This window comes from Rattus rattus, chromosome 8 (assembly GCF_011064425.1).
Source record: "Rattus rattus isolate New Zealand chromosome 8, Rrattus_CSIRO_v1, whole genome shotgun sequence".
Classification (NCBI taxonomy): Eukaryota; Metazoa; Chordata; class Mammalia; order Rodentia; family Muridae; genus Rattus; species Rattus rattus.
The window spans coordinates 80,834,233-80,857,867 of NC_046161.1; the positions used below are offsets into that span (position 1 = coordinate 80,834,233).

The 23,635-nt window shown below is 43.2% G+C and overlaps 1 protein-coding gene across 3 annotated transcripts in view; it reads right to left on the bottom strand.

The window, feature by feature from the left end:
* The window catches only part of Snap91 (synaptosome associated protein 91), a 106,536-nt gene that overhangs the window by 11,398 nt on the left and 71,503 nt on the right, over positions 1–23,635 (bottom strand). For 2 of the 3 annotated variants that reach the window (XM_032909718.1, XM_032909717.1), the window contains exons 15-24: positions 20,158–20,172; positions 19,866–20,027; positions 14,950–15,057; positions 14,061–14,336; positions 13,760–13,837; positions 13,524–13,595; positions 13,065–13,148; positions 11,710–11,793; positions 4,998–5,132; positions 3,269–3,418 (exon numbers count right to left, since the gene is read on the bottom strand). In XM_032909718.1, coding sequence (XP_032765609.1) covers positions 3,269–3,418; positions 4,998–5,132; positions 11,710–11,793; positions 13,065–13,148; positions 13,524–13,595; positions 13,760–13,837; positions 14,061–14,336; positions 14,950–15,057; positions 19,866–20,027; positions 20,158–20,172 — 1,164 coding nt within the window. The remainder of the gene's footprint in view (positions 1–3,268; positions 3,419–4,997; positions 5,133–11,709; positions 11,794–13,064; positions 13,149–13,523; positions 13,596–13,759; positions 13,838–14,060; positions 14,337–14,949; positions 15,058–19,865; positions 20,028–20,157; positions 20,173–23,635) is intronic. The other variant, XM_032909719.1, reaches the window with a different exon arrangement.

The following is a 23,635-nucleotide window of genomic DNA, read 5'->3' on the forward strand; positions in this document are numbered from 1 at the left end:
TGTGAGCTGAATTGTGTGCTGGGTTCCAGGAGCCCCGCTAGTGGACTGTGAATGTAGGTGTGATCTGGGGAATGCCTGGCTTAACCATCTACCTTCACCGCACTCCGTGTATCAATTTGGCGAAGATGTATTGAGTCTTATCTGAATCAGGCATCATCCTAAGCACATCAGTAAAGAGCGCCATCGAAGACCCCGACCCTGAAGCAGCCTGCACTCTAATGGTGTGACACAAATGAGAATGGATGGTGAAAATGGTGCAGGCTGCAAGATGTGGGGGAGGAGGCACACAATGGAAGGTCTCTGGAGAAAGGGAAGCTTTCCCAAGGCGGCGCTCTCTGGGCTGAGGGAGCAGTCGGCATGAAGCCCCTGCAAAGTGTGTAGCTGGTTTATCACATGATGAATTTAATATGTGTTTCTTGCATTTTGTTTCTTAGCATTACAAAACAAGCGCTCTCTCTCTCTCTCTCTCTCTCTCTATATATATATATATATATATACATATATATACATATATATTAACTAAACCAAATAAAGAAGTCATTATAGATAATTTTGATCATTTTTTAAAGACAGTATTTCACTGTGTTACTCGGGTTAGTCTCTTACACTGCAGGTTCAAGAAATCCTCTTGCTTCAGTCTTGCAAGTTGTTGAACCCATAGCCGGCTATCACTCCTGGCCAGTCATAATTTGCCTTCAGAAGACAAAGAAGTCTCACATCTAAAATTTTTATTTTCAATCAAATTACACAATTTAATCTCTACAGTAAACAGTTACAAGGCCAATGAAATATTTACGTTGATCACGTGAAGAGGCAAAATTGGGCAGGCGCTATACACACACACACACACACACACACACACACACACACACACGCACACACACGCACGCACGCACGAACCCCTCTGGGGCAGATGGGGACTCGATGTGAAGGCGTGGGCTGGTTGCAATGTGTAATGTGTGTGTGCACACACCACTTCATTACTAAGGAGCCCCATGACTGTTTCCGCCATGAGGCTTTGATCAACGGTGGTTCTAAGAGCATCTGTGCACGCTTTTGTGAGTACACACATCCTCACTCACCCCACATACCCCACGCAGAGCTGCCGAGGGGTGTGGTTCACTGTTACCACGCTTCTTTCCACAGTAGCATACTGTGTGCACCGTGTTACACGCCCGTCAGTGGTGTTTGAAGTTAATGTCCCATACTGGAACCAATCTGCTTTCTTCATAGCCGTCCTTTCGGCTATGAACTGTTCAGTCACTGCGGCTCTAATTTGCACGTATCCTGACATCTGCTGATGTTCAAGATCTTTCCACACATTTAATAGCAATCCTGAGATAATAGCTTTGTCCTGTGAAATCTCCACTCAAGTCCTTTGACAGTTTCTAAGCCGCATTATTCCTACTTGTGTTTTGGGTTTGCAGAAGTTATTTGCACAGTCTGGATAGAAGTTCTTTCCAAGGTCTGTGACTAGAAGTTCACATTAGAAAGTTGTCTTTTTACTTAGATACGTTTTTTTAGACTTTTACATTTTACATGTAGTAGCGTTCTGCTTACATGTTTGTATGTGCACCACATGTGTGCCTGGTACCTGCAGAGGCCCTAAAGGAAAATGGAGCCTCTGGAACTGGAGCTATGGACGGTTGTGAGTTACCATATGAATGCTGGGAATTCTGCTCCCAAGAAAGAACAGCAAGTGCTCTAAGCCATTACACCATCTATCTCTCCAGGGCCCTTTGTTGCTTATGTTTCAGGAACTGTATATAAGGGATATTGCCTAGTTCAAGCTCACCAAGATTCACTATGAAGTTATTTTCTGAGAGTTTGATAGTTTTAGATAATATTTATTCATTTTGAGGGTTTTTTGATGCTATAATGAAGTCTAACTTTATTCCTTTTTCTGAGTCTCTCACATTATTCAAGTATAAGGTTTTGAAGGTGTTAGATCCCCTGGAGCTGAAGTTACAGTGGTTGCAAGGTACCTGATGTAGGCTCTGGTAACAGGAGTAGGAAGCACCCTTAACTACTGAACCAGAACACATTTGAAGACTTTCCCTTATCGAATGCTCTTGCCCCATTGTCAACAACAGATATGAAGGCTTGGTTCCAGGATCTCACTTCTATTCTGTTGCCTGCAGTGCAGTACACAGCCATGTCAGTAACACTTTGCTCAGTTTCTATGGGTTTAGAGAACTTTTGAAATTGGAAAACCAATTAGTCCTTCAGATTCATATATACTTTTCAAGATTTATCAGTTATTCCTGCAGTGGGTAGGTGTTGGTCACAAGTGATTGACAAAAAAGAAGGCTGTGTGCTGGAGGGACTGTCAGGACATGGGGATAGGTACAGTACACATTCGCCCAAAGCCGTCTCACAGTGACATAGTTTTTGAGAAGAAGGAGATAATTTAACAGTCTCCAGGGTGTCACAAAGGCATTTTTTTTAATGGATGCTCAGATCACAATGAATGCGAAATAAATGTACGTGGGAAGATACAGAAAGAAGTATGAACAGAAGACCTGCTAAGCTTTGATATTGCCTAATTTGCAAGACATCCACAAAGGTAAACCCATGTGCCTTGGCAGAAAATAAAATTCAGAGTTAATTCAAGGCCAGCGTCCATAATAACTCTCCATCTCCTCAGCTCCAGCTTTAATCTCTGTACGTCCTTTGGATTTGTTAGGCAATCTCTCCCTGAGTCTGCGCTGAATGCTTCCTCCGCCTAGAAACATTCTTCCAGCAGCTATGGAGCTCACTCCTTCCTTTGGGGAGGCTTCCTCCCACTTGGCGCTCATGATGTAACATAAAGCAGAATTTATTATGTTAAGCGTTTCACTGTTCCATCTCTGCCCTTTGAGAGGGTCATGAGAATAGAATTTTTATGTATTCTATCCACTGAATTGTCTCTAGTGCTTGGAAGAATATCTCCTGATCAATAAGTACTTGTTTAAAAAAATGACATTCAGACACTGTAAATATGTTACACTTAGGATAATTCTACTTTCAGATGGCTATGCACTTATACAAAATGCCTTTGTAGGTTACCTATGCATGCAGTGTGTGTGCTCCTTGGGTTTTTTGTAATTTAGATTAAAAGAGACACGGGTATTCTTCAAAGACAATGGCAACTGATGACTTTCTAAAGAAAGGCCATTCTTTAATACACTTACCCGTAAGCAAAACCAGAGAGACAAATATGAAAAGGTACAAAGCAAAAATAATCCAGTTCATATATGCTTCAAGAAAATAAAACCAGACTACTTACTGCCTACTAAGCTGGCCAGAGACGAGTCAAGGTCACTTCCAAGGCCTTTGCTGGCTGACATTGCAGGACTGGGTGGGACCATTGAGACAGGGGCAGACTGCCCGGACGGTGCCATGGTTGGCATCAGAAGATCACCTAAACCATCAAACACTGAAAATCAAACAGACCAGGTTCAGAAGTTTTGAAACAAAGAGAGACACACAGAGAGAGACACTATGCAAAGGACAGTCTTGAATGAAACCATGGAAACACATGAAAGTATGTTCTTGTAAAAGAAACAACGCAACTGATATAATTTGTGACTGTGAGCACCGAAAAGGAAGTCTACTTATGTCTACTCAAAATACACGGAAACGTTAATGAGCGTGGAGAAAGATGGGGAGGAAGGCTGCATAGCTAGTGTACTAGACAGAGCACAGAGCCAGGCGCTAACCCAGCCACACCCCTTACTAGCTCTGTGCATCGGGAATCTGACACTTCCATTTTCTCAGATGTAAATGGGGACAGTACCAACAATATATGCCTTTATTATGAGGACCAAACAAAGGAATATTTTTCCGTATCTTTAGTACAATGCATCCTCTGTATAGGCGCTAAATAAGTGGTAGCCATTGTGAGTCTAATTAAAAACAACCACCGAGTACTTTTTATTCTAAAGGTAGTGATGTGAAGTAAACTGTAAAATCTAAGATGCTTACTCTCAAAGCAATTTGTAATTGAGAAAAGATGTAACTCCTGAGTGTCCAATGAAATGTAAAAATAGCGTAAAAATAGTGATCTAGGAATATGTATCTGAAAGACAGTCGGTCGTATTTTAGAGGTAGTTAATTTTGATTTTTCCCTTCTTTTCATGGCAATGTTTGGGTCATACTTTATGGACATACTTAAATTAAAGAGGATTTTAAGGATAGAATTCAAGAGCTACCACGGGTGTGTCCCTCATCCCCAGATGACAAGTACCACTTGTTCAGTTCCTAGAATACAGACTCTTCAAAGTACAGGCTTAGAATTTCCATAAGATATCGCTAATATCTTATTGGCACAGGAACTTGGGGCTTGTTACATTCTTGTAAGAGACTATGCATTATGCACCATAACCACCACTACACAGTCATTCTAAGGTGGGAGAGACAGCATTCCAGTCAGCACTGGCCACAGAAGCAACCAGATTGTCAGGCAGGGGTTATACTTAGGGTGTTTCTGAAACACAGTTAATTGCCAAAAACTCACCAATTGAAAATTTGTAGGAAGGAGCCAGCATGAGAGGAGGAGAATGGGAGAGAAGAGAAACAGAATGACAGCCATGATGAGAGGTTAGAAGCAGAGGTAGTATTTGTGTCTCGACTTCGTAAAACGGAGGGCCAAGCAAGCTTCGGAGGGTATGAGCAACAGCAGGAGCGGGGAGTGTCGGGGGTCCACACTCAGAGACTGGTCAAAGGCTCGCTACAGAGTGTTTGTCCTCCCTTTACATGGCTAAGTCATGTGCGTGTGAGCTTGTGCAAAGTAGTGGGTGGGTGTGCTGAGCTTTCTTGCTAAAATCCAAAAACAGAAAGAGAGAGGACAGGCGGTTATTCTTAGAGCTACCAAACTTGTCCTGGAAAATTTAACGAGAGCCACCAACCAGGTTTCACAATGTCTGCCTGAGAGCTTCCTACAGTCACGCTGACCTTGGGAGGTCGATGCCATTATCGGAAAGAGTTAAGAGCGTTTGAACAGCCAGCGCCCTCACCTGATGGGTCGAAGGAGCTGCTGCTTGAAGTCGAAGGCGTTGTTCCAAAAGCTGCCTCGAAATTGGGTTGCAGCAGGTTATTCTGAGCTGGAGTCACAGGCGTTGTAGAAGGGGCCATGAAAGAACCCCCAAATCCTGATTTAAAAGAAGGTCCCAGAAAAAAAAAAGTCAGCTGAAGGTAGGGAAAGGGCCTAAAAACAGTCAGAAAAAGCTACAGGAACGGAAGTGGGAAGGCACTCAAGGAGCAATCAGTGGAACCAGGAGGCGTGTTTTGTAAGCCACTTCTCAAGTATGTTCATCCACCATCAATGAATGACAGATCCAACTTAGCCAGAATCAAGGCAGCACTGACGCTCTTAAGCATGATGTATGTACACACGCTAGTGAACCTTATTATAACCTGTGGTATCGGAATCTGGAATGAGGAAATGCAGAGAGCAAAGAAGGGTTAGAATTGAGATCAGTCGTTGGGCCATGGTGAACTCCTTTAATCCCTGCAACTGGGAGGCAGAGGTAGGTGGATCTCTGTAAGTTCAAGGCCAGCCTGATCTACAGAGTGAGTTCCGGAAGCTAAGGTCACTTGGAGGTAAGGCTACCTTCTTGAATCCCTACCCCCAAGAAGAATTCAAATCAGTCTTCATCACACTGACACTTTACAAGGACAGTAATAGGTAATTACATGTTTAGCTGCACACAGGGGCTCTTAATGAAATGCAAATGGCTATTAAATCTTTAGTTTCCACGTTTTAGCCCTGTGGCACCACAAAGGGTAAGTAAGCTCTCATCCCCGTTTCCTGGTAACAGGCACCGAGGAATATCCGGCCTGTAGTGGGTATCCCTTCCGGTCTTCGCTTTGCAGCACAGACAGGGTGGTCGATTCGAGTAGACAATGCTGAGAGTTGTCTGTGGAAGCTTTCACCGATCCCCATCACTTTTAGATTCCTTTGTAGAGCAGCCAGCGCTGTCTGGCTCTGATCTGGATGCTCCTCATCCCGGTAACAGGACCTAGCTAAACTGACAGCTCCTAATATCTCTGGTCTCTGGAAGGAATTCCACTACCCAGTGCTGCTGGCTACACTCCATCCTCCATGTACAGCCCTGTCCTCAGCATGTGGGGCATAGCTGTATCCTGCTCCCACCACACCTTCATCCCTGCAGACCCCACACCTAACCCCAGACACGGCTTGCTAGGTTCCACAGCCGTGTACCTTTTCCCCTGCCTTTTCTATTGACCCTTAACACCGTGTCTGAAACAGCAAGCTAATGTTTACCGAGTGATGATTACTGAAAACCAATCAGATATCAAATTAAATATTTATTCTCTGAATTCTGGGGGCAGATCATGTCTCTCAAGCAATAGAAACAGAAGTCTACGTGTTGCTTCTGTATACAAATATACAATCTGCAAGGTGATTGGTGATCACTTAGTAAGACACTAGGGAATTTTCTATTATAAAAGGCTTTATTATTATTATTTCTTACCAGATGTTTGTCTCCTTCCCTTCCTTTTTTCCTTCCTTCCTTCCTTTTGAGACAGAGTCTCATTATATAGCCCTGGATAAGCCTGGAACTCACGCTGTAGACAGGACTGACCAACTCACAGCAGTTTGCTCGCCTCTGTTTCTCGTGCTGGATTAAAGGCATGCACCACTGTGCCTAGAAGTCTTCCTTATAACCAATTTGTTGCATATGTTGTTTTTCAGATTTAGCCACATCGTCAGTTCACAAAGAGCTTATAAAATGGCAGACAAATGTTAACGCTACAATTCAAAAAACCAATTTATCTTTTTTTTTTTAAAGAAATTTCATCAAACTTTGGTCATCTTTCTTTGGTCATCTTTCTAGCAGCAAGCAATAATGTTGTTCCTATAAAGCACAAGTGACAAATTTAAGACCTCATGGGTTTAGACTTTCCTTGAATATGTATACAAAAATGTATTTTCTAGAAAATGTTAGTTATTTAAAGTTATTACTCGAAGTCAGATAGGTCATGCTAGGCGATTTTAATATTTAAATAACACTGAATTAACTTTAAAACATTTGCCACAGAAAGCATATTCTTCCCATCAGTGACAACTAATCACGTTCTGAAGCAAATGGAATTATCATTACGTCTGGGATACAATGGTTTTGGCTTTAGGGGCTTTGTGGGCTGAGTTAGTGATGAGTTCTGAAACATTACACCTCAGGCTGGGAGTTTAGGCAACTGCCATCTGGCCTACTCCCTAGTTATAGGTGAGATTGGAGGTGATGGCCTTGACTTAGCTTCTTAAAACCAGGAAGCAACAGTACACTCCAGAATAATGATAATAGTGGTTCCAAAGTACCAGGATTCACCTATGTCACCTCTCTCATTCCATGGTAGGAAGTGACTTTGAAGAGTCACATTGTCTGGTAGATTCCACAGGAAGGGGTGTTTGTGCAGGTTCATACAGGGCTTACGGGCTGGGCACTAACGAACTTCACTGGAAGCTAAGATCACATTCAGAGGTGGATAAAGCGATCCCGTTTATTAATTAGTGTCTGCACTATAAAAATGAGTCGTGGCAGCCCCACCGGGATGGGGCACCTGAGCATGAGGCATTGTTCTAACCTCTGACCCATTTGCATCACATGCATTTGGTCACTTTAGATCTTGTAAAACCAGTAATGTCTACCATAGGCTTACCCAAGAAATGGGGGAAAAATAACTTTAAGATTTTGGGCTTTGCCATATTCAGTCACGTGTGGCCCAGGGCCATGTCTGATAGATACCACATAAACCATATATGGATTTATTCTATCTTCAGAGCAGCCCCATGAGGTTCAACAAATGAGAAAGCTTGAGGTCAGAGCCATTATCCTGGCTCCAGACTTTTCTTTAGTTTCACTAAACTAGATGCACCCCAAGCAATTAAGACTTTTGCTTAAGTCAGTGCTTCTCAACCTTGGGTATGACCCTTTGGCAAACCTTTATCATCTCCAAAAATATTTACATTATGATAACAGTAGCAAAATTGTGGTAATGAAATAGCAATGAAAATAACTTTATGATTGGGTCATTGCAACACGAGGAACTGTATTAAAGGGTCGCAGCACTAGGAAGGTTGAGAACCACTGGACATGGTAGAAGATGAAGATTAAGGTGTGTGTCATCAACAATTTGGTGTTGCCACTGATTATGATTTGACAAGTCTGGATCTGAATTTGAGTCAAACATAACTGGCTTCTATACCACAATTTAAAAGGAATTACCCGTTTCATTTAGTCTTTTGTTTTCTGCTTTTAGAATACACATGAATTTCCAGTAACATTTCCTTTTTGTTTTTAAAGTTCCTCTTAACAGTTGGTTTAGGATATTTAAAAATAATTTCAGCATTTCACGTTACCATCTACTTATTGCCTTTCACTCCATGTGAACGTGCTTCTTCAAAGAGATGGTACAGTGCCTGCCTACCCGCTAGCAAGAAAGAAGCTGTGAGTTTGGTCCCCAAGACCACAAAAAAAGGAAGGCAAAGAAAAAATCTTAGTTGTATGAGGCAAGTCACCTCACTTCAGTGACCAAGATTTCCTCTGGGTGGCCTAATCTGACTGTAATGTTATCCGTGTATTATCTTGTTTTAATCCTTTATAAAATAGTTTTATCATAATCACAACTAGAAAATTCTTCACAAAAGGCAACTTTTCTGTGGTTCCGAGTCTAATTTTAACCTGAGCACAGTTGAGGGCGTGTATCTTTTATTAGACCTATGTGTGTGTTTAAGCCACTTCTTGACTACGTAGCCCTGGATGCCCTCAAGGAAAATAGGCTGGCCTCAAACTAGTTGTCGACCTCTGTGTTTCTGCTTCCTGAACACTGAAATTGCTGGTACGCTCATTTATTTATTTTTTAAAGGTCTTTATTTATTTATATAGGTGGTGGGCTTCATAGCTATGTCTCTATGCAAACAATAACACAAGTCAAAGCGAAGTGCTAAGCTCTGAAAATAGCCATAACGCCACGTCCCAATATTTGTTCTGTTTCATATGCATTAAGCAAAGATAACTGGGCAACATAAACTCAGATACCACTGTTAGCTGAATTGTAGATATGACGTTGACTTGTGGAGAGGACTGGAAACAATCACAAGATGTAATTATGTCAATATTCCATAACATTTTTAAAACCAGAAATGTGATTTCCCAGCACTGTCATAGTTAAGCAATCTTAAGAAATGCTTTCCTGCAATTAAAACAGGAAAAGGCTGGTCTCTCAAATTAAATTTTAGAAATGTTTAAAATGTGATTTAAATGTTCTTATATCAGGATATCAGGTGAAAAGTGTTGTCCGTGCTAAGAAAATCAGGTCTCCTATGACCAAATTAACTTACAGGGAATGTTTTTGATGCCAAGAAGACCGTAATATCCGTGTAAACTTGTCTGCATTGAGCATTAAGTTATTTAAGTAGGAGTCCAAGAGAAACACAAAAGTTTACACGTAATTTTTCCTACCAGAGTCACAAGAAAAGGCAGGCGAAGGAAGGGAAGAGAGGAGTCAACAACACGTGTTTAAAAATGCACAGACATTAGAACCTTTGTCCCTAGTCTCTTTTCTAGCTCACTTTAGTAAGACTTTAGACTGCACAGGCCAACTGTGTGCTTTTTTCTGCGTGTGAGACATGTCCCCAAAGTGAGCCTTTTGGGAACTTTGCAGGTGAGATCCTTCACTCTCCAGGGGTGGCATAGATCCTGCGGCATCCCTAGGACCAAACCCCTTGGCTCTGTCACGAGCTGCTGACTTTGAAGGCTTTCTTTTCCCAAGATCCCTGGCTTCTGCTCCAGGTCCTAATGTTCTAGGCTCTTTTAGGTTCTTCTCTCAGGTTCTGGCCCTGGAGGGCTCAGGGAGGCATAGTGGACTAAGAACACTAGAACAGACAGTGTGGCCTTGTGCCAGCCTCTGCTTAGCAGATTTAAACAGTTCTGTGACCGGTATGGTCTATGGCAGGCCAGCAGATATCTAAGAAAGATTTCTTAGGATGCTTCAGACGGCCCATACAATTAATTTTAACTATAACTCCAGAGCTAATGATTTATAATCAATCATCTCATTTAAAAGCCAGCGGGATCATTTTCACCAAGGAACCTGAAACTATGCTATTTCTGTGGCCTGTAAAAACCTTTCGGCAGGCTTTAAAATCTGAATTGAACGCATCGCTTTAACAAGAGATCGAGGGTGTCTAGCCAAGCTGAAGCTCCTTTGGAACGTGTCTAGGCTGAGGGGAAAGCCAGGCAGTCTGGCAGGCCTCGTCTCACGTCAGCAGTGGTGGGTTGCGTGAGGTACGCACCTCATGCTACATTTCAGAAGACAAGCAACATCAAAGTGATAAGAGTTGGCAAACAGGAGTACCCGACTGGATCAAGGAGCCACAGAGTGCGGAGAAAAGAGCCCTGAGGAAGAGCTACCCCCGCTGGAGAAACTGAAGCCACCAGACAGAATCAAACTGAACTGAGAATAGGAAAGGAATCAGAGAAAGAACTGGAAGAGGGGTGACCCCTCAATACAACCCTCCTGTTCAGGATGAAAATGAATATGTAAGAGACCGGGAAGGGGTCCTGCTAATACTGAACCCCCAGTGAACAGCATTAGGGAGGGGGGGGTTGCAGGGGGAGGGGATGTTTGCCTGGAAACGGGAAAGAATAACTCCATTCTTTAAAAAAAAAAAAAAAGAAAAAAAAAAGAAAAGATCTGTTCCAGGATGCTCGACCATGGGGACTTTTCTACAGCATTAGTGGTGGGGGTTGCAGAGGGGGCACGTAGACTCCATCTTTATCTATCGCAAGTCTGAGAACGCTGGCAGGCTCCCCAGCCTGCTTTACACTGCTTTTAGGTTGTAAACGATGGCCACGCTTGGTGGAAACCAGTTACTCTTTAAGGACACACGGCTGTTGGGGTATTTAAACTGAGGGAGCCTAGATTGGGGGCCTCCAGGTGCTCAGGAGACTCACACTAATTAACTCCACCCCAAGGAACAAAATCTATCCCCTCTAGTGACCGGGGGTACACTGGAAGCTGTCCCCGAGTTAGGCTGGGTCTAAGCCTTCTGCTGGAGTCTCCCAGGTGGCCACTTTCTAAGTCTGATGCTGTCTTGACCTCAAGCTTGGTTTTAACTGGGTCCTCGAGCTGTTCTTTTAAGCAGTCCCTACTGTCTCAGTAATGAGCATCGGTCCTGGCCATCTGACCACCTAGTTCCTAGAAAGCGGAGATTGTCCTGTGTGTGTTTTCAGACAGAAAGAAAAGCAGCTTGTCAAAAAGTCCATGATATATGTCACAACATTTCAATTCAATGGGAAAAATCTATAATGGTCTCTTCTACAGTGACACACATATTATAAAACCAATCATCAAATATTACAGCATAGTTTACTACAGATTCCTTCCAAAATACATAAGCCTTCATTATATGACAGAATTGCTACACAAAGCATACTACCTTTTTGACAAATAAAAACAAGCATGCTAATTGAAAGTAAGATGGGGCGTATCAACAGGGGCAGCTTAGACACATACCAGTTAAGATTAGTTTAATAAAATCTAGGAAGTAATAAACCTCCTGTTACTTAATGCTGTATCCTTCAATTTCATGCCTTGAAGGGAAAATTTAAAAACATTTTGCAATTTATGCAGCATCTATTACATATAAAACTACATCCAAACTTAGCTTTTACGAAACGCCATTTTAATGGGATCAATTACCAGCCAGTAGATCTGCCGATGCTGATGAACTAGAAACAGCCTGTGGTGCTGGCTGGGTTTCAGAAGCACTACTTCCAAACGCATCTATCCATCATCCATCGTGCAGCAAGAAAGTAAGAAGGTCAAACAGTGAGTGACCAAGCAAGCCAAGTATGACACACACAGAGACATGCACATAGGTGGCATTCTGTATGGAGAGCCCGCCTCCTGGGAATGTGAAATGACTAGGTGCCCTAACTCAGGCTCTAAGCAGCTTGTCTTATCTTATAGTCTAACTCAGATATATAAATATATATAATATATAGTTTCTGTTTGCACTGGGAGCCTCCCCAAGAGCAGGGATTGCAGGTGTGCGACACAGTGCTCTGCTCTAGAGTTTAGCCTCTCAAGAGAGCTCTAGAATGTTTAATGTGCCTCCCTAAATGATTAAGACATAGACTTTTTAAATGAATAAATATTTCAAACTAGGACCCATGATTCATTAAAAACAGGATTGAGATTTTTTAAGCGAAGATGAATGCTTCCCATTCAAGCTTCTACACATGCGTCTGGCTTCAGTGTCTGAGCACTTTCAGGAGGTCGGCCAGCATCTGTGACTTCTTTGTACCCTCATATGTGCGGCACGGTGTGTACCAGGATGCGTCAGTGATAGCAGATGATCCGTGCGGGTACAATATGCAGAGATGATGCTCTAGCCCAAAGACACTCATTTATGGATACTCAGGACTCAGTTCAGACCTGTCTTTCCTGCAAGCTTACTGCTAACAAGGAACTTCAGCCCGCAGATAGGCAGACAGATAACCAATCGATATAAATAATGTATCTTTCTCTTTTCAAGTAAAAGGAAGAGAAAGAATACAGTTAAGAAAATCTCCAAGTGCTCTGTAAAGATTTAAAAAACACCAAGTCCAATGGACATAAACTCCACGGCACTATGTAGGCTGGCATCTAACTGGCTTGTTTTCAATTCTGAATTACCTAGTTAATGTTTATATTGCTTTGGCTTGTGTTAATGTAACCAGTAGGTCAGGATCTTAGAGGAGACAGTGGAGAGGGACTCTAAACAGGTGATTAAAACCTAGGATGAACGAAAGGCTGGAAACAAGAAGACGTCACGTGGAGAATGCTCTGGCTTTGTTAGACCATGCACTGAAAGCCGTGAGGAGCCGGGAGGATGGCCGTGATGGCGGCACAGAGATGGGAAAGGTTGGCACAACACAAGTTCACGTGTGAGAAACAAAAGCAACTGAATGGTCAAAAGAAGCAAAATGAATTAGCATGAAAGAAGAGGGTCCACTCAGAACAACAACAAAAGCCTCCAGTGACGTAAGTGCTGAGAGAGGAGTGATACGCACCCCCAAAAAGGTCTATGACACCCGAGGACTCCGCCTTTGCAGGAGAGGCAGTGGATGCAGGCGACGGCGCTGCAAACGCGTCCACTGCAGTGAAGAACAGGGGAACATGACGGTCATCCTCAGCACAGTGAAACCCAGACCCCGACAATGGCCTCAAGAGTTCAGTTACAGAAAGAGAGGAAAAATCTTAACAGTTAAGGGAAGCAAATGAAAAACTGACCCTTCAGCGGTAGACCATTTAGTGGGAAACACAAGTTTTTCAACCTTACACTTGACACATCAACCGTTACCAGTTGCTGATGGGCTAGAGAATGAGGTTCTTCGTTTAGGGGAATTCTGAGTCTTAGAGCACATAAGGCAAACCTATAAGATATTACATCACCTTTCCCTACCTGAGCTCCCCGCACCCGTGACCCCCCAGAGACGGCTCTGAAGGCTTGACCTGGGAGAAGCACTCACCGGATAAGAGGTCAGCAGTGAGAGAACTCTCAGGCACCGGAGAGGCCCCTCGTGGTGGGGAGGAGAAAGCGTCTTCCGAAAGTGAAAGAAACCAAAACCAAGCAGAAGTAAGTAGGGGAAGGCTGAAATCAGAGCCACACGTCTAACGAATGCATTAATTGCAGCAACTAGAAAGGGCGTCACCGAGGACACATTCTACATAAAGAGAGTTGAAGAAAACCGTTGCTTTGCTTTACCTGTGCCAAACAGGTCTATGCTAGGAGCGGCGTCCGGCTTAGATGCCGCAGCAACTTCAGGAGCAGAATCAAACAAATCTAAGACCAAGAACACACAGGCCTTTGCTCAGTCCGAAAATCAAGCCTGTGACAGCGTCACTTGCCCGTTTTCTGACAGCATTCACAAGAACATCAGGTTAAGTAGCAAATGGACTCTAGAGACCCATCCAACTATAGTTTTCATGCATGTGGGTCACGTATGCATTACAGGGCCAGGTTCAAGCCACCAGGTAAGAGGGATTTAGTGACAGTGACAAATTACCACCAAAGATATCTAGAGCAGGAGGAGCAGCGGCGGTGGCAGCAGCAGCAGAGGTGGTGGCAGTGGTCGTAGCTGCAGCGGCGGTGGTGGTGGTGGTGGTGGCGGCAGCTGTGGCTGCCACAGCCGTGGGAGCAGGAGAAGGAGCAGTTGCGGGAACTGGAGGGGCTGTGCTAGCTGTAGGGGTAACTACAGGAGCGCTGGTCTCAGGTGGCTTCATTGCAAAGAGGTCGAGCTCAGGTGCAGCCTCTGCGCTACCTTCAGACGGGGCAAAAGGGTCTTTTGGAAAGGAAAGTGGAGACACACACACAGCATCAGTCAGGAAGGAGCAAGAGAAAGAACTGTCACTACAGGCAAGAAGACACGTCACACACATTTACACACTAGCTAGGCCTCAAGGTTACATGGGTTTCACTACTGTCTTATTAGCAATTGGGGTGTTTTTCTAAAGAAAAAGAAGAAAATACAGTTGGTATTGCAAGTTTAGTCTGAACTATTCTGTAGGGTGCTGTGAGATTAAACTATACTTTTGGTCTAAGGGTCGTTAGTGTTCGTGCCCTTACCTAATCTAGGCAATTTGGTAGCTCTGAAAGTTCATTAAAACATGTCAATATATTTGAACTCAGTATCAGAAAGAATGCGTTAGAGGGGGGAAAACATTAAGAGGGCATACTTGCACCAAGAAAAATTGTCAATCTTGAGGAATTGCCAATTTTGATAAGTATGCACTTCACTGTCTTAATGTTTTCAGTGTTGGCATTATTTATTCGGTTATGAGGAATGAGTTTACACTAATAAGAAAGCAAAATTAGAAAAACATATGGCCACATCTAACTATGCAGACTTCACATCAGGACAGAAAAACAACAGACTGGCTCATGTGTAAACCCACCATTTCCTGAGCATGCATCAAGAGCTGCAGCCACTGGGGCCGGGGTAGCTGGTGCCGTGGCCCCTTCGGATGCTGCAGGGGCCTCCCCAGGAGAAGCTGCAAAGGCATCTTGGGTGCAGTTTAAAAAATAACAGAAATCAAAGGAATAAAAAGAGAAGAAAATATAGTAAAAGAACCGAGTTAAGTTGTGAAGAAAGCTCCCTTATACAACACGAATGTTTCATGCATTGTTGGCGATCACAAAATAATCGAGTTTTGTGCATTTCCCTGTTGGCTAACATGTGAATGGTGGCATGTGGAGACCACCGGAGGCCAGCGTGATCCAACAAGATTCTCATTGTATAAGGGCTCTAAAAAGCATGTTTTAGGTTTCATTAGAAATTAATGGATGCAAAAAATTAAAACACAAAATAACTTTACTATGTAATTTAAGACATTAAACTTTCATGTCCAGATAGTGCTTCTTTGCTGCATTTTTCCTTATACCTCTGACGGGTGGCTTCCAGAAAAATCCAATGTCTTCTCTGTATGCAAATAATATTAAATAGATAATGGCTATATAAATAAATACTTCAATTTTAAAATTAGTCTAGTGCCGACGACAACATCGTAATGTTAACATGAAAGGTTTGGTAAATATTCAGGAAAGTCTTCGCTAACCGTGGGAAGGTCAGATACACAGGGCATGATGCTTAATGCCTTTATTTCTGCTTACATTGATTGCTTTCAAATATTATTATATTTTCTAGTTATTTGGAAAGTGATCTGTTTCCAACAGAATAAAAATATAATTTCATGTTTTAAGACTACGAGTGCATTGTGTACAGAGGGAACCCTACTAACATACTCGTAGGCCCAGCCCATAAAAACATTTTGTATTTTCTTTTTCCAATGCTAGGGGCGGGACCCAGAGCCTTGCACACTATGCTCTAGCTCTAAACAGACATCAATGGCAGAGGGATGCAAACCCTTCCCAGTGCATGCCCAGAGCAAACCATGCTCATTATAGAGCTTATGAAGAGCTTTTGTTGCAAGAACGAAGACAAAGCCTTCGGGGAATGGGGTCAACCCATGTGTACCTGCCATTCCTTATTTATAATAGATTTTACTGGTATGTCCTAGAGGACTGACCCCCACTCACTAAGAGGCACTGGTCAAACATGACTGGGAAACGTCACACAGTATAGTGTATAGCTGCTTTCTCAGAGAGCCATTCAATGCATTAAGCCTGGGGAAGTCCTGTGGTCAAGGTCCTTGTTTCCTAGTTGAATGCAGCAAGTAACAAACTTGTCTAGGTAGAAGAAAGCTAGGGAACATCTTTAGTCTTTACGTTTTGTGGAATAAAGAAAAATAATAACATTACGAGAGGCTCATTTGAGTTAAAGGTTTTTTAAAAACACCATCAGAGCACATATTAATTTAATCTGATTGCTTCTCCCAGCTGTCCTGAGGGAATGTATGTTGTGCTGATGGGGGCTGGGGAACCTGTGAATAAACTGGAGAAAGAAAACCACTCCAGGGACAGTACAGACCCAGATGACACCAGAGGGCTGTGGGCAGCGTGAGAGCCCAAGGTAGGTGTGTGGGGGCAGGGGCCAGAGGGATGCTGGCAGAGGGTAGGTCAGAAGTCCTCGCAATATTCTGCCATGGTCAGGGATCTTTCTATGGCTCTATACTAAGAACTGAGACCAGTGGCTCTGGGGGGGAAAAGACAAATTTTTGAAAATTATCAAAATTTAACTTGTGTAATTATTTTAAATGGTGCCTTTTATTACCTCCACTCTGTAAGAAGAGAACCAGAGTTCAGAGATTCTCAAGTATTCTACCCATACAAAACCATGCGAACCAGCACAGAACTTCATCTAGCCATCCCACGACATGTGCCCACCTTACAGCATCTTGTTGCACACGAGAATATAGGAAACACGTTTTTCACTTAAAAACAATAACTCGAGTAACTGGATCAAGGCCATGCAGCCCATAAATGGCTGAGTTGGGATTTAGTCAGCTAAGGCTTGCTGGAGCTCTGTGCGTTCAGACACCAGACTCAACGGTCACAAGCCACGCCCCACGGCTCACTGCTCCTAGGAGGAACGTAACAGGCCCCAGCAGATGCTTTCAGGCGAGGCTCCTCAGGCCGGTTATAACCTATGCACAAGTGAAACCTATACTAGCAGCTACACTGCAGGGGAGTGTACTCCTTCTACCCTGTCAGCCGCACGTCTCTTCAATGCTGCTCGTGTTAGTTACGACTAAACATTAGGAATCTAACTATTGACTCCCATCAAAACAATATAGCAACTTAGATGGGCCGCTCACAGAGGACAATAAAACATTGTGCAGGGATAAATCTGAAAATTTCCTCAAGTTCTCATTTTAATGTACTAAAATACATTCGTGCACATGCTGTTTGTTTTAAACTGTAACATTTAAAATTTTACATTCATGAAGTTTCATAGCTGTATTTTTCTGAAATTAAAACTCACTATGCTTATTTCTAGAGAAATCTATATTGCTATAAACATTACGTAGAATAAAAATATGTTTTGTTTCTTTGAAATGGAGTCTTGCTATGTAGCTCAGGCTAGCCCAGAACTTACTGCATAGCTCTGGCTGGCCTCAAATGTGCTATTCTCTTCCAGGACCTCCTGGGTGTGACTAGCATATCTGACATAAAAATATATTTTTAAAGTTATTCAAATAAGTGTGGCTGGTACCTTTACTCAAGTTCAATTTGTATCCATCTTAGAGATCTAAAAATATTTTAATGTGGTCCCAGAGAGCTAAATTATTTAAAAAAATATTTGAAAGTGGCCCAATGGATTTAAGCTTAGTATTTATTTAAGACAGTTCTAAATGACTTGTTTTAAACAAGACAAAAAGAACATGAAACAAATTAGTGGGAAATTCCTGAAGGCTACAAAAAGGCAGCAGGGCTCAAAGACACCCACGGTGGGCAGAGCTTCTCCAGCTGTCTGAGGCCGGGAGGCAGTTCACAGAGCTAAGCTGTCTGAGGCCGGGAGGCAGTTCATAGAGCTAAGCTGTCTGAGGCCGGGAGGCAGTTCACAGAGCTAAGCTGTCTGAGGCCGGGAGGCAGTTCACAGAGCTAAGCAGAGAAACTAAGTCCACGGTGAGCCTCACAGAGGGGCTCTGCCTCACTCAGGTCCTTGCCAGAGGACAGAGGGACATGATGAAAACACAGGGCAGCTGGGACTCTGCAGTGACCCTTCTTACGATTTATACTTAAAGGTAACAATAAGGTGATGGCCTTGACAGAAGCGCAGGGTTTTCTACTTGACAGGCACCAATCACGAAAAGCAGTGTTTTAAAGAAACACCTGGGGCTTTATTATTCTGGAAAGTTAAGGGGAAAGCGAGGCGGACCTGCCTGATGTCTGAGATGTAACCAAGCTCCTGTGACGTGGACTGAAGAAAACAGCAGTGGTTACAGAAGCGCTTCAGTGCTACACTGCGGTCTGGCCTGTTCACATTCTCCATCGGCCTCGCACAAGAAACCGTCAGACTCAATGCCAGTGGCAGGGCACAGAGAGGAAGCTGAAGGAGCTAATTTTAAAAATTTAGCTCTAACTTTCTTTTTTAACCTTGAAAGAAAGCACAACACCGACAAGGGGCATTCTGCTTTTGAGAAGGTCCTGCTAGGGAAACGCTGTAAGGTCTGTAGTCCTCTCTTCTCTGCTTTTTAAAGAGACTTCTTTCTGTCAGAGTGAAGATGCAGCAAGGGGACAGACAATTTCTGTGGTGAGATTGCAGCAGAAATGCTGTGTCTAGCTAACACGACTTGTCTTGGACGACTTCAGAGCCCGGGGCACTGCACACAGAAGAAAGGTATGTAACTGTGGAAGTGTTCATCGCTAGGGGAATGCACGGATTCCACCACTGCCTGCCAAACCTCTCCTGGCCTCACCGCCACTTGCTTCTTTTAACTTCTTTACAATATTTTCAAAATGTCCTGGGAAATGTGCTATAAAGTAATGAAGAAACATGAAACCGTAATGAGTCTAACACCCCTAGATGTGTGCATGTGCTCCAAACACTTCTCCCGAGTTTGCACAGCGGCTCCACCCGGATGCGAATATGTAGATGAACTGGCTTCTGATGCTCCTTGTGTCTGAGAGAACTGTGGGGCGCTCTGCTGGGTCAGAAATGGCACCTACACAGAAAGCATATTTCTGAACAATCCTTTCCAAAACTGACCTGCACCTGTTTTTAATCAGCCAGGTCAAGGGCTGCTCAGACAGCCTCTCAAAGTTCCAAAGTCAAGACGACCCTACATTTTACTGAAACACAATAATCAAAAGTAGGTATAGTGGTGAACTCTCTGTCCAGTCATCTAAATTTTAATTCCTCTCGTCTATATTTCTCTATATAAATATATCTATGATATATTTACCAATATCTATATCTATCATCCATCTATCTATCTATCTATCTATCTATCTATCTATCTATCTATTATCTATCTATCATCTACCTACCTACCTATCTATCCAGATATAGGTATAGATATATTGGTCTGAGTGTTAAGGAATCATTTAAGCTAGGATTATTTTTTCATGGTATTTAAGTCTGAATCTAGTCCCAAAGCCACACCTAAATGTGTCAGAAGCCTGGGATCACTTGCAGAGGCCCTGCAGGGAGACCATGTGTGGGCCAGAGTCTGGCAGCAGCTTAGATCCTGATGTAAAATCCATTGGGCTCACAGGGCCACAGTGTCTGCTCCAGTAGTGCCAAACTGCAGGGAGAGGAGCTCACGAGTTTAGCACTGTCAAGCAGATATGAACCAACACTGGAAAAATACTTACACTCTGCCATGCTGTTAACATAGTATAAGGTAATTCAGAAGCCTTTGGTCTCAGCCATCTTGAAAGGAATGAAGTAGTGGCGTGGCGGACTAACCTCCAAAGAGATCCACTTCTGTAGTGACAGCTGTCACAGCTGTGGTGGCTGAGGCAGAAGCTGAAGCAGGTTCAGTGGTTGTAGTAGGAGGGGAAGGTTCTGGTGCAAATGGGTCAGAAATCGGTGCTTCAGAGGGAACAGAGGAAAGTGCAGCCAAGGAATCTGTATTTCATCAGAGACAGAGCAAAAGAGAGAGGAGGAAAGGACAGGAGATAGACCAGACTCCTAGAGGCCACAGGAAGACGCTTCGGACATCTCTCACAGGAGGAGTTCAAAAACAAGGCTTACTCACCCTCTCCCAAAAGGTCTACCGATGTCCAGGGGGTGGCAGCGTATGAAGAAATAAAGAATTCCAGCTGAAACATCTGACTGTGCCAGTGTGCAAGCAGGGAGAGGCTCGGGCCCACCTGAGCTTTCTGCACTTCCCGGACCATTCGTAATCAGAGCACAAATGCATAACCAACTCTCACCATGGAACTTCCAAGCAGGAAGAGACCCTAGGCAATCTCTAGACTAAGCTATTCATGTTACAGATGGAAAAAGATAGGGGGCGAGGAAGGTTAAGAGTCTTAAATAACTCTGAAAAACCCAATCTATATCCAAAAAGATAGAGCTTTTCACCTCCATCATCCCTGCACACCCCTTCACCTGCTGTGACTGATGCCATCCATCGGTAATTAGCAGAATTTTGTTGACTGTTCTTTATTTCTTCCCTATCTCCCATTCTCCGTCTTTGAGGCTAGGCACCCTGTGTAGCCCAGGTTACATTGTTACATAACTCAGAACCACCGGTTTAGGGGTGACTCTGACCACAGAGACCCTCCCACATCAATCATTAATCAAGACGGTACCCTCCAGACTTGCCACATGTCAGCCAGACAGAGGCGATATCTTAACTGAGGTTTGTGTCACGGTGACAGACCTAACCATCACAGCAGATCTTGCTTAATAGCAGGGTCCATGATTAGTCTTGAAACCGTGATTTGTGAAGGATTAAACCACAGAAGACACATGTTAAAGTAGGAGGATTCAATTCATTTATAAGAGATACATAATTAAAGGCCTTTTTTTGCATTATAAAAATGGCTAGAAAATATTCACTGTAACAAAACGTTATTCTCGTAACAAAGGAGCTGACATTCTTCAGTGACCTACAACTGGATTGTTTCAAGCAACTATGGCGATTAAGTGTGCTCATTTAGTTAAAAGGCTTAGCTATCCCTGGAACACATCAAATGTTCCATAAGGAAAGCTAGGACCATGAACTTCAAGGCGCCTGTAATCCGCCCAGTGTCAGGTGTGTATGTAGCACAGCCTACAGACTCCACAGCCCAGATTTTCTTAACATGGTAGGAAGAAGATCATAAAGCCACTAGCACTACAAATAATAATACATGTGGAAAGTATTAGTTACACTAACTCGTAAGATTATTTTCAAAAGCATGTTGGTTATTAATTTCAATTTTAATAAAACCCTAGCAACAATCTTCTATTTCTCAAAAAGCAGGAATTTCAGGTCAAATATTTAGAAGAAGAAATTGTGTGCTTTTCCAGGCCTTAGATACAGACTCAAACCCACTCATTTACTTGTGCCTCTAAAACACAGATTTATTGTGAGTAAATGAAAATATTCTTTCTTTTATGAAGGCAAAGGTAGGATTCATAACAGCTCTGTTTTTTTTTTTTTCCGACAATGGGCTTGTTACCAGTCTGATTAAAAACTAAATTCATAAGTAATTTAAGCTAGATTTATTAAATACAAATTTGCTGAAATTTCACTAATATAAAAATATTGTCATCACAACGTGTCTCCTGGAAGAGAAACGGCTGTAACCTCAGGAAGAATTCACGGACTTCACCTTGGCATCCTGGAATCCTTTCAGTAAAGCTCAGATGAGAAACACTCCACACGCTTAGAGTTCATGTTTCACTGTCTAGCTATATAAAACTTAAATTCTACGATATTCGAAATCAGACGTGGCTCGATGTTAAGAAACAAGACTGGTAAACTGGTTTTATGCTTCACTTAGTCAAACGAGGCAAAGGCAAGGAAGCACACTCTACAGGAGAAACCCAGGAGAGTGAGGACTGCTTCCCATTTCACTTGAGAGGTTCTCAAGCTTTAGTTTTCTTAGAAACAGAGATTTAATGATCATCGCCCCCACCTCCCCCAGCTCCCTACTATTAAATGCTTTAGTTCTGGGTGTTTGAGAAGCTGTCTAACCAGGCAGGCAGCCTACCACAAGGCTTGCCCAGCCTGCCATGGGTTTTGCAATGATTGTGAGATGTGCTCCATCTAGTGGGGAAGGCTAGAATTAAAAATAAATTGCCTCAAGGGCAGTGGTACAGGTCACCAAACAGTTCTAACACTAAAAAGCATGAACGCCATATTGAGATCTGGTAGAAACGAGGAAACTAGAAAGAGGCCATTGGGGATACAGTATAATGCAGGCAACAGAAGAGCGGAGGCGAATACGGGGATGGGAAGCTATAGGTAGGGGTGAGGTTGGCGGGAAGGGGAGCTGAGAGGACAGATGGAGGGAGTGTTAACCTAAAAAACAAGGGTTATGAAAAAGCCACAAGGAATCTATCATCTTGCAACCAAATCCTTAAAAAAATGTAATTTACTTTTTTTAAAAAAGGAGTTTTAAGAAAAATACCCTGCATGGCTGGAGAAATCTGCTACCCCCCAGTGCTGGGGTGGGATATCCCCCTGACACGTTATTAGTCAGGGAGACCACAGAGGTCTCCAGGCAAGACAGACTTGGTTTCCTACCAGTCTTCAGTAATAAGGTCCCATTGCTGAAGACACTGTATACCTTGGTTGTATGATCTAGAGAAATCGAGCTGGAATTGAGCTGTAAAGTCCCTCACTGATGGCTAGATTTTATAGTCCTGGAGGGCGCTATATCAGCTGCTGGAGGAGAAAAACCAACAACAGACTTACCCAGGCCATGTGCCAGGCAAGATATACCCACTTGTGCAATGGTGGCACTGCAGTTATGCGGGCAACCAACTGCTCTGATTGGACTCAAGGCCTAATCTACGGAAGGTATCTAAGCCTGCCACTGTAAATTTCATAAAAAAACACACACCAGAGAACATGTGCCTTGGGGTGGGGGAAACTGAATACTGTTGCTTAGCTGAATTTTATCTTATAAAGTATTTATGTTTCTACCCATAGACAAATGCTACTCTCAGTCTTAATGAGAGAAGCCTCTCTTTCCAGTGAACGGCAGTCAATGCACAGATTCATGGATATAACAAGGTACTGGGAATAAGTTAACAGATAGTTCTCAGCCCTTAACACAGTCCCCTTTAAGACTTCGGGAACACTGTGGGAAAGGAGGTGAAAAGAACGTAGAAGCTAGCAGATGGAGAGAAGGGTTTGGAAACGCTGTCATCAGGCAACAGTGAGCTACCACATCCACGAGCTCTGTAGCTTTGTGAATGCTGGGTCTGCTTAGGAATAAATCTCTCAACAGTGAGGCACTGGAGGATGGGCTCAGCCTCCCTACTCCTCAGTGCTGAACTATTTGTTACTGATAGAAATGGGAGATGGGAAGTCACTGGCTTGTGACCTCACCGGACTCCAATCAATAGTAACAATCTAAAACTCATGCAGATGGTGCCGATTAAACTACATGAGTCACAAAGCAAAACCAAAGTTATGAATCTGGCGAAGGGCCGGTTGGGAGACAGAGTTGCCAACAAGAACTCTGTGCTGGTTAGTGCTATCCTCGCCTTGACACAAACTAGGGCTGTCCTGG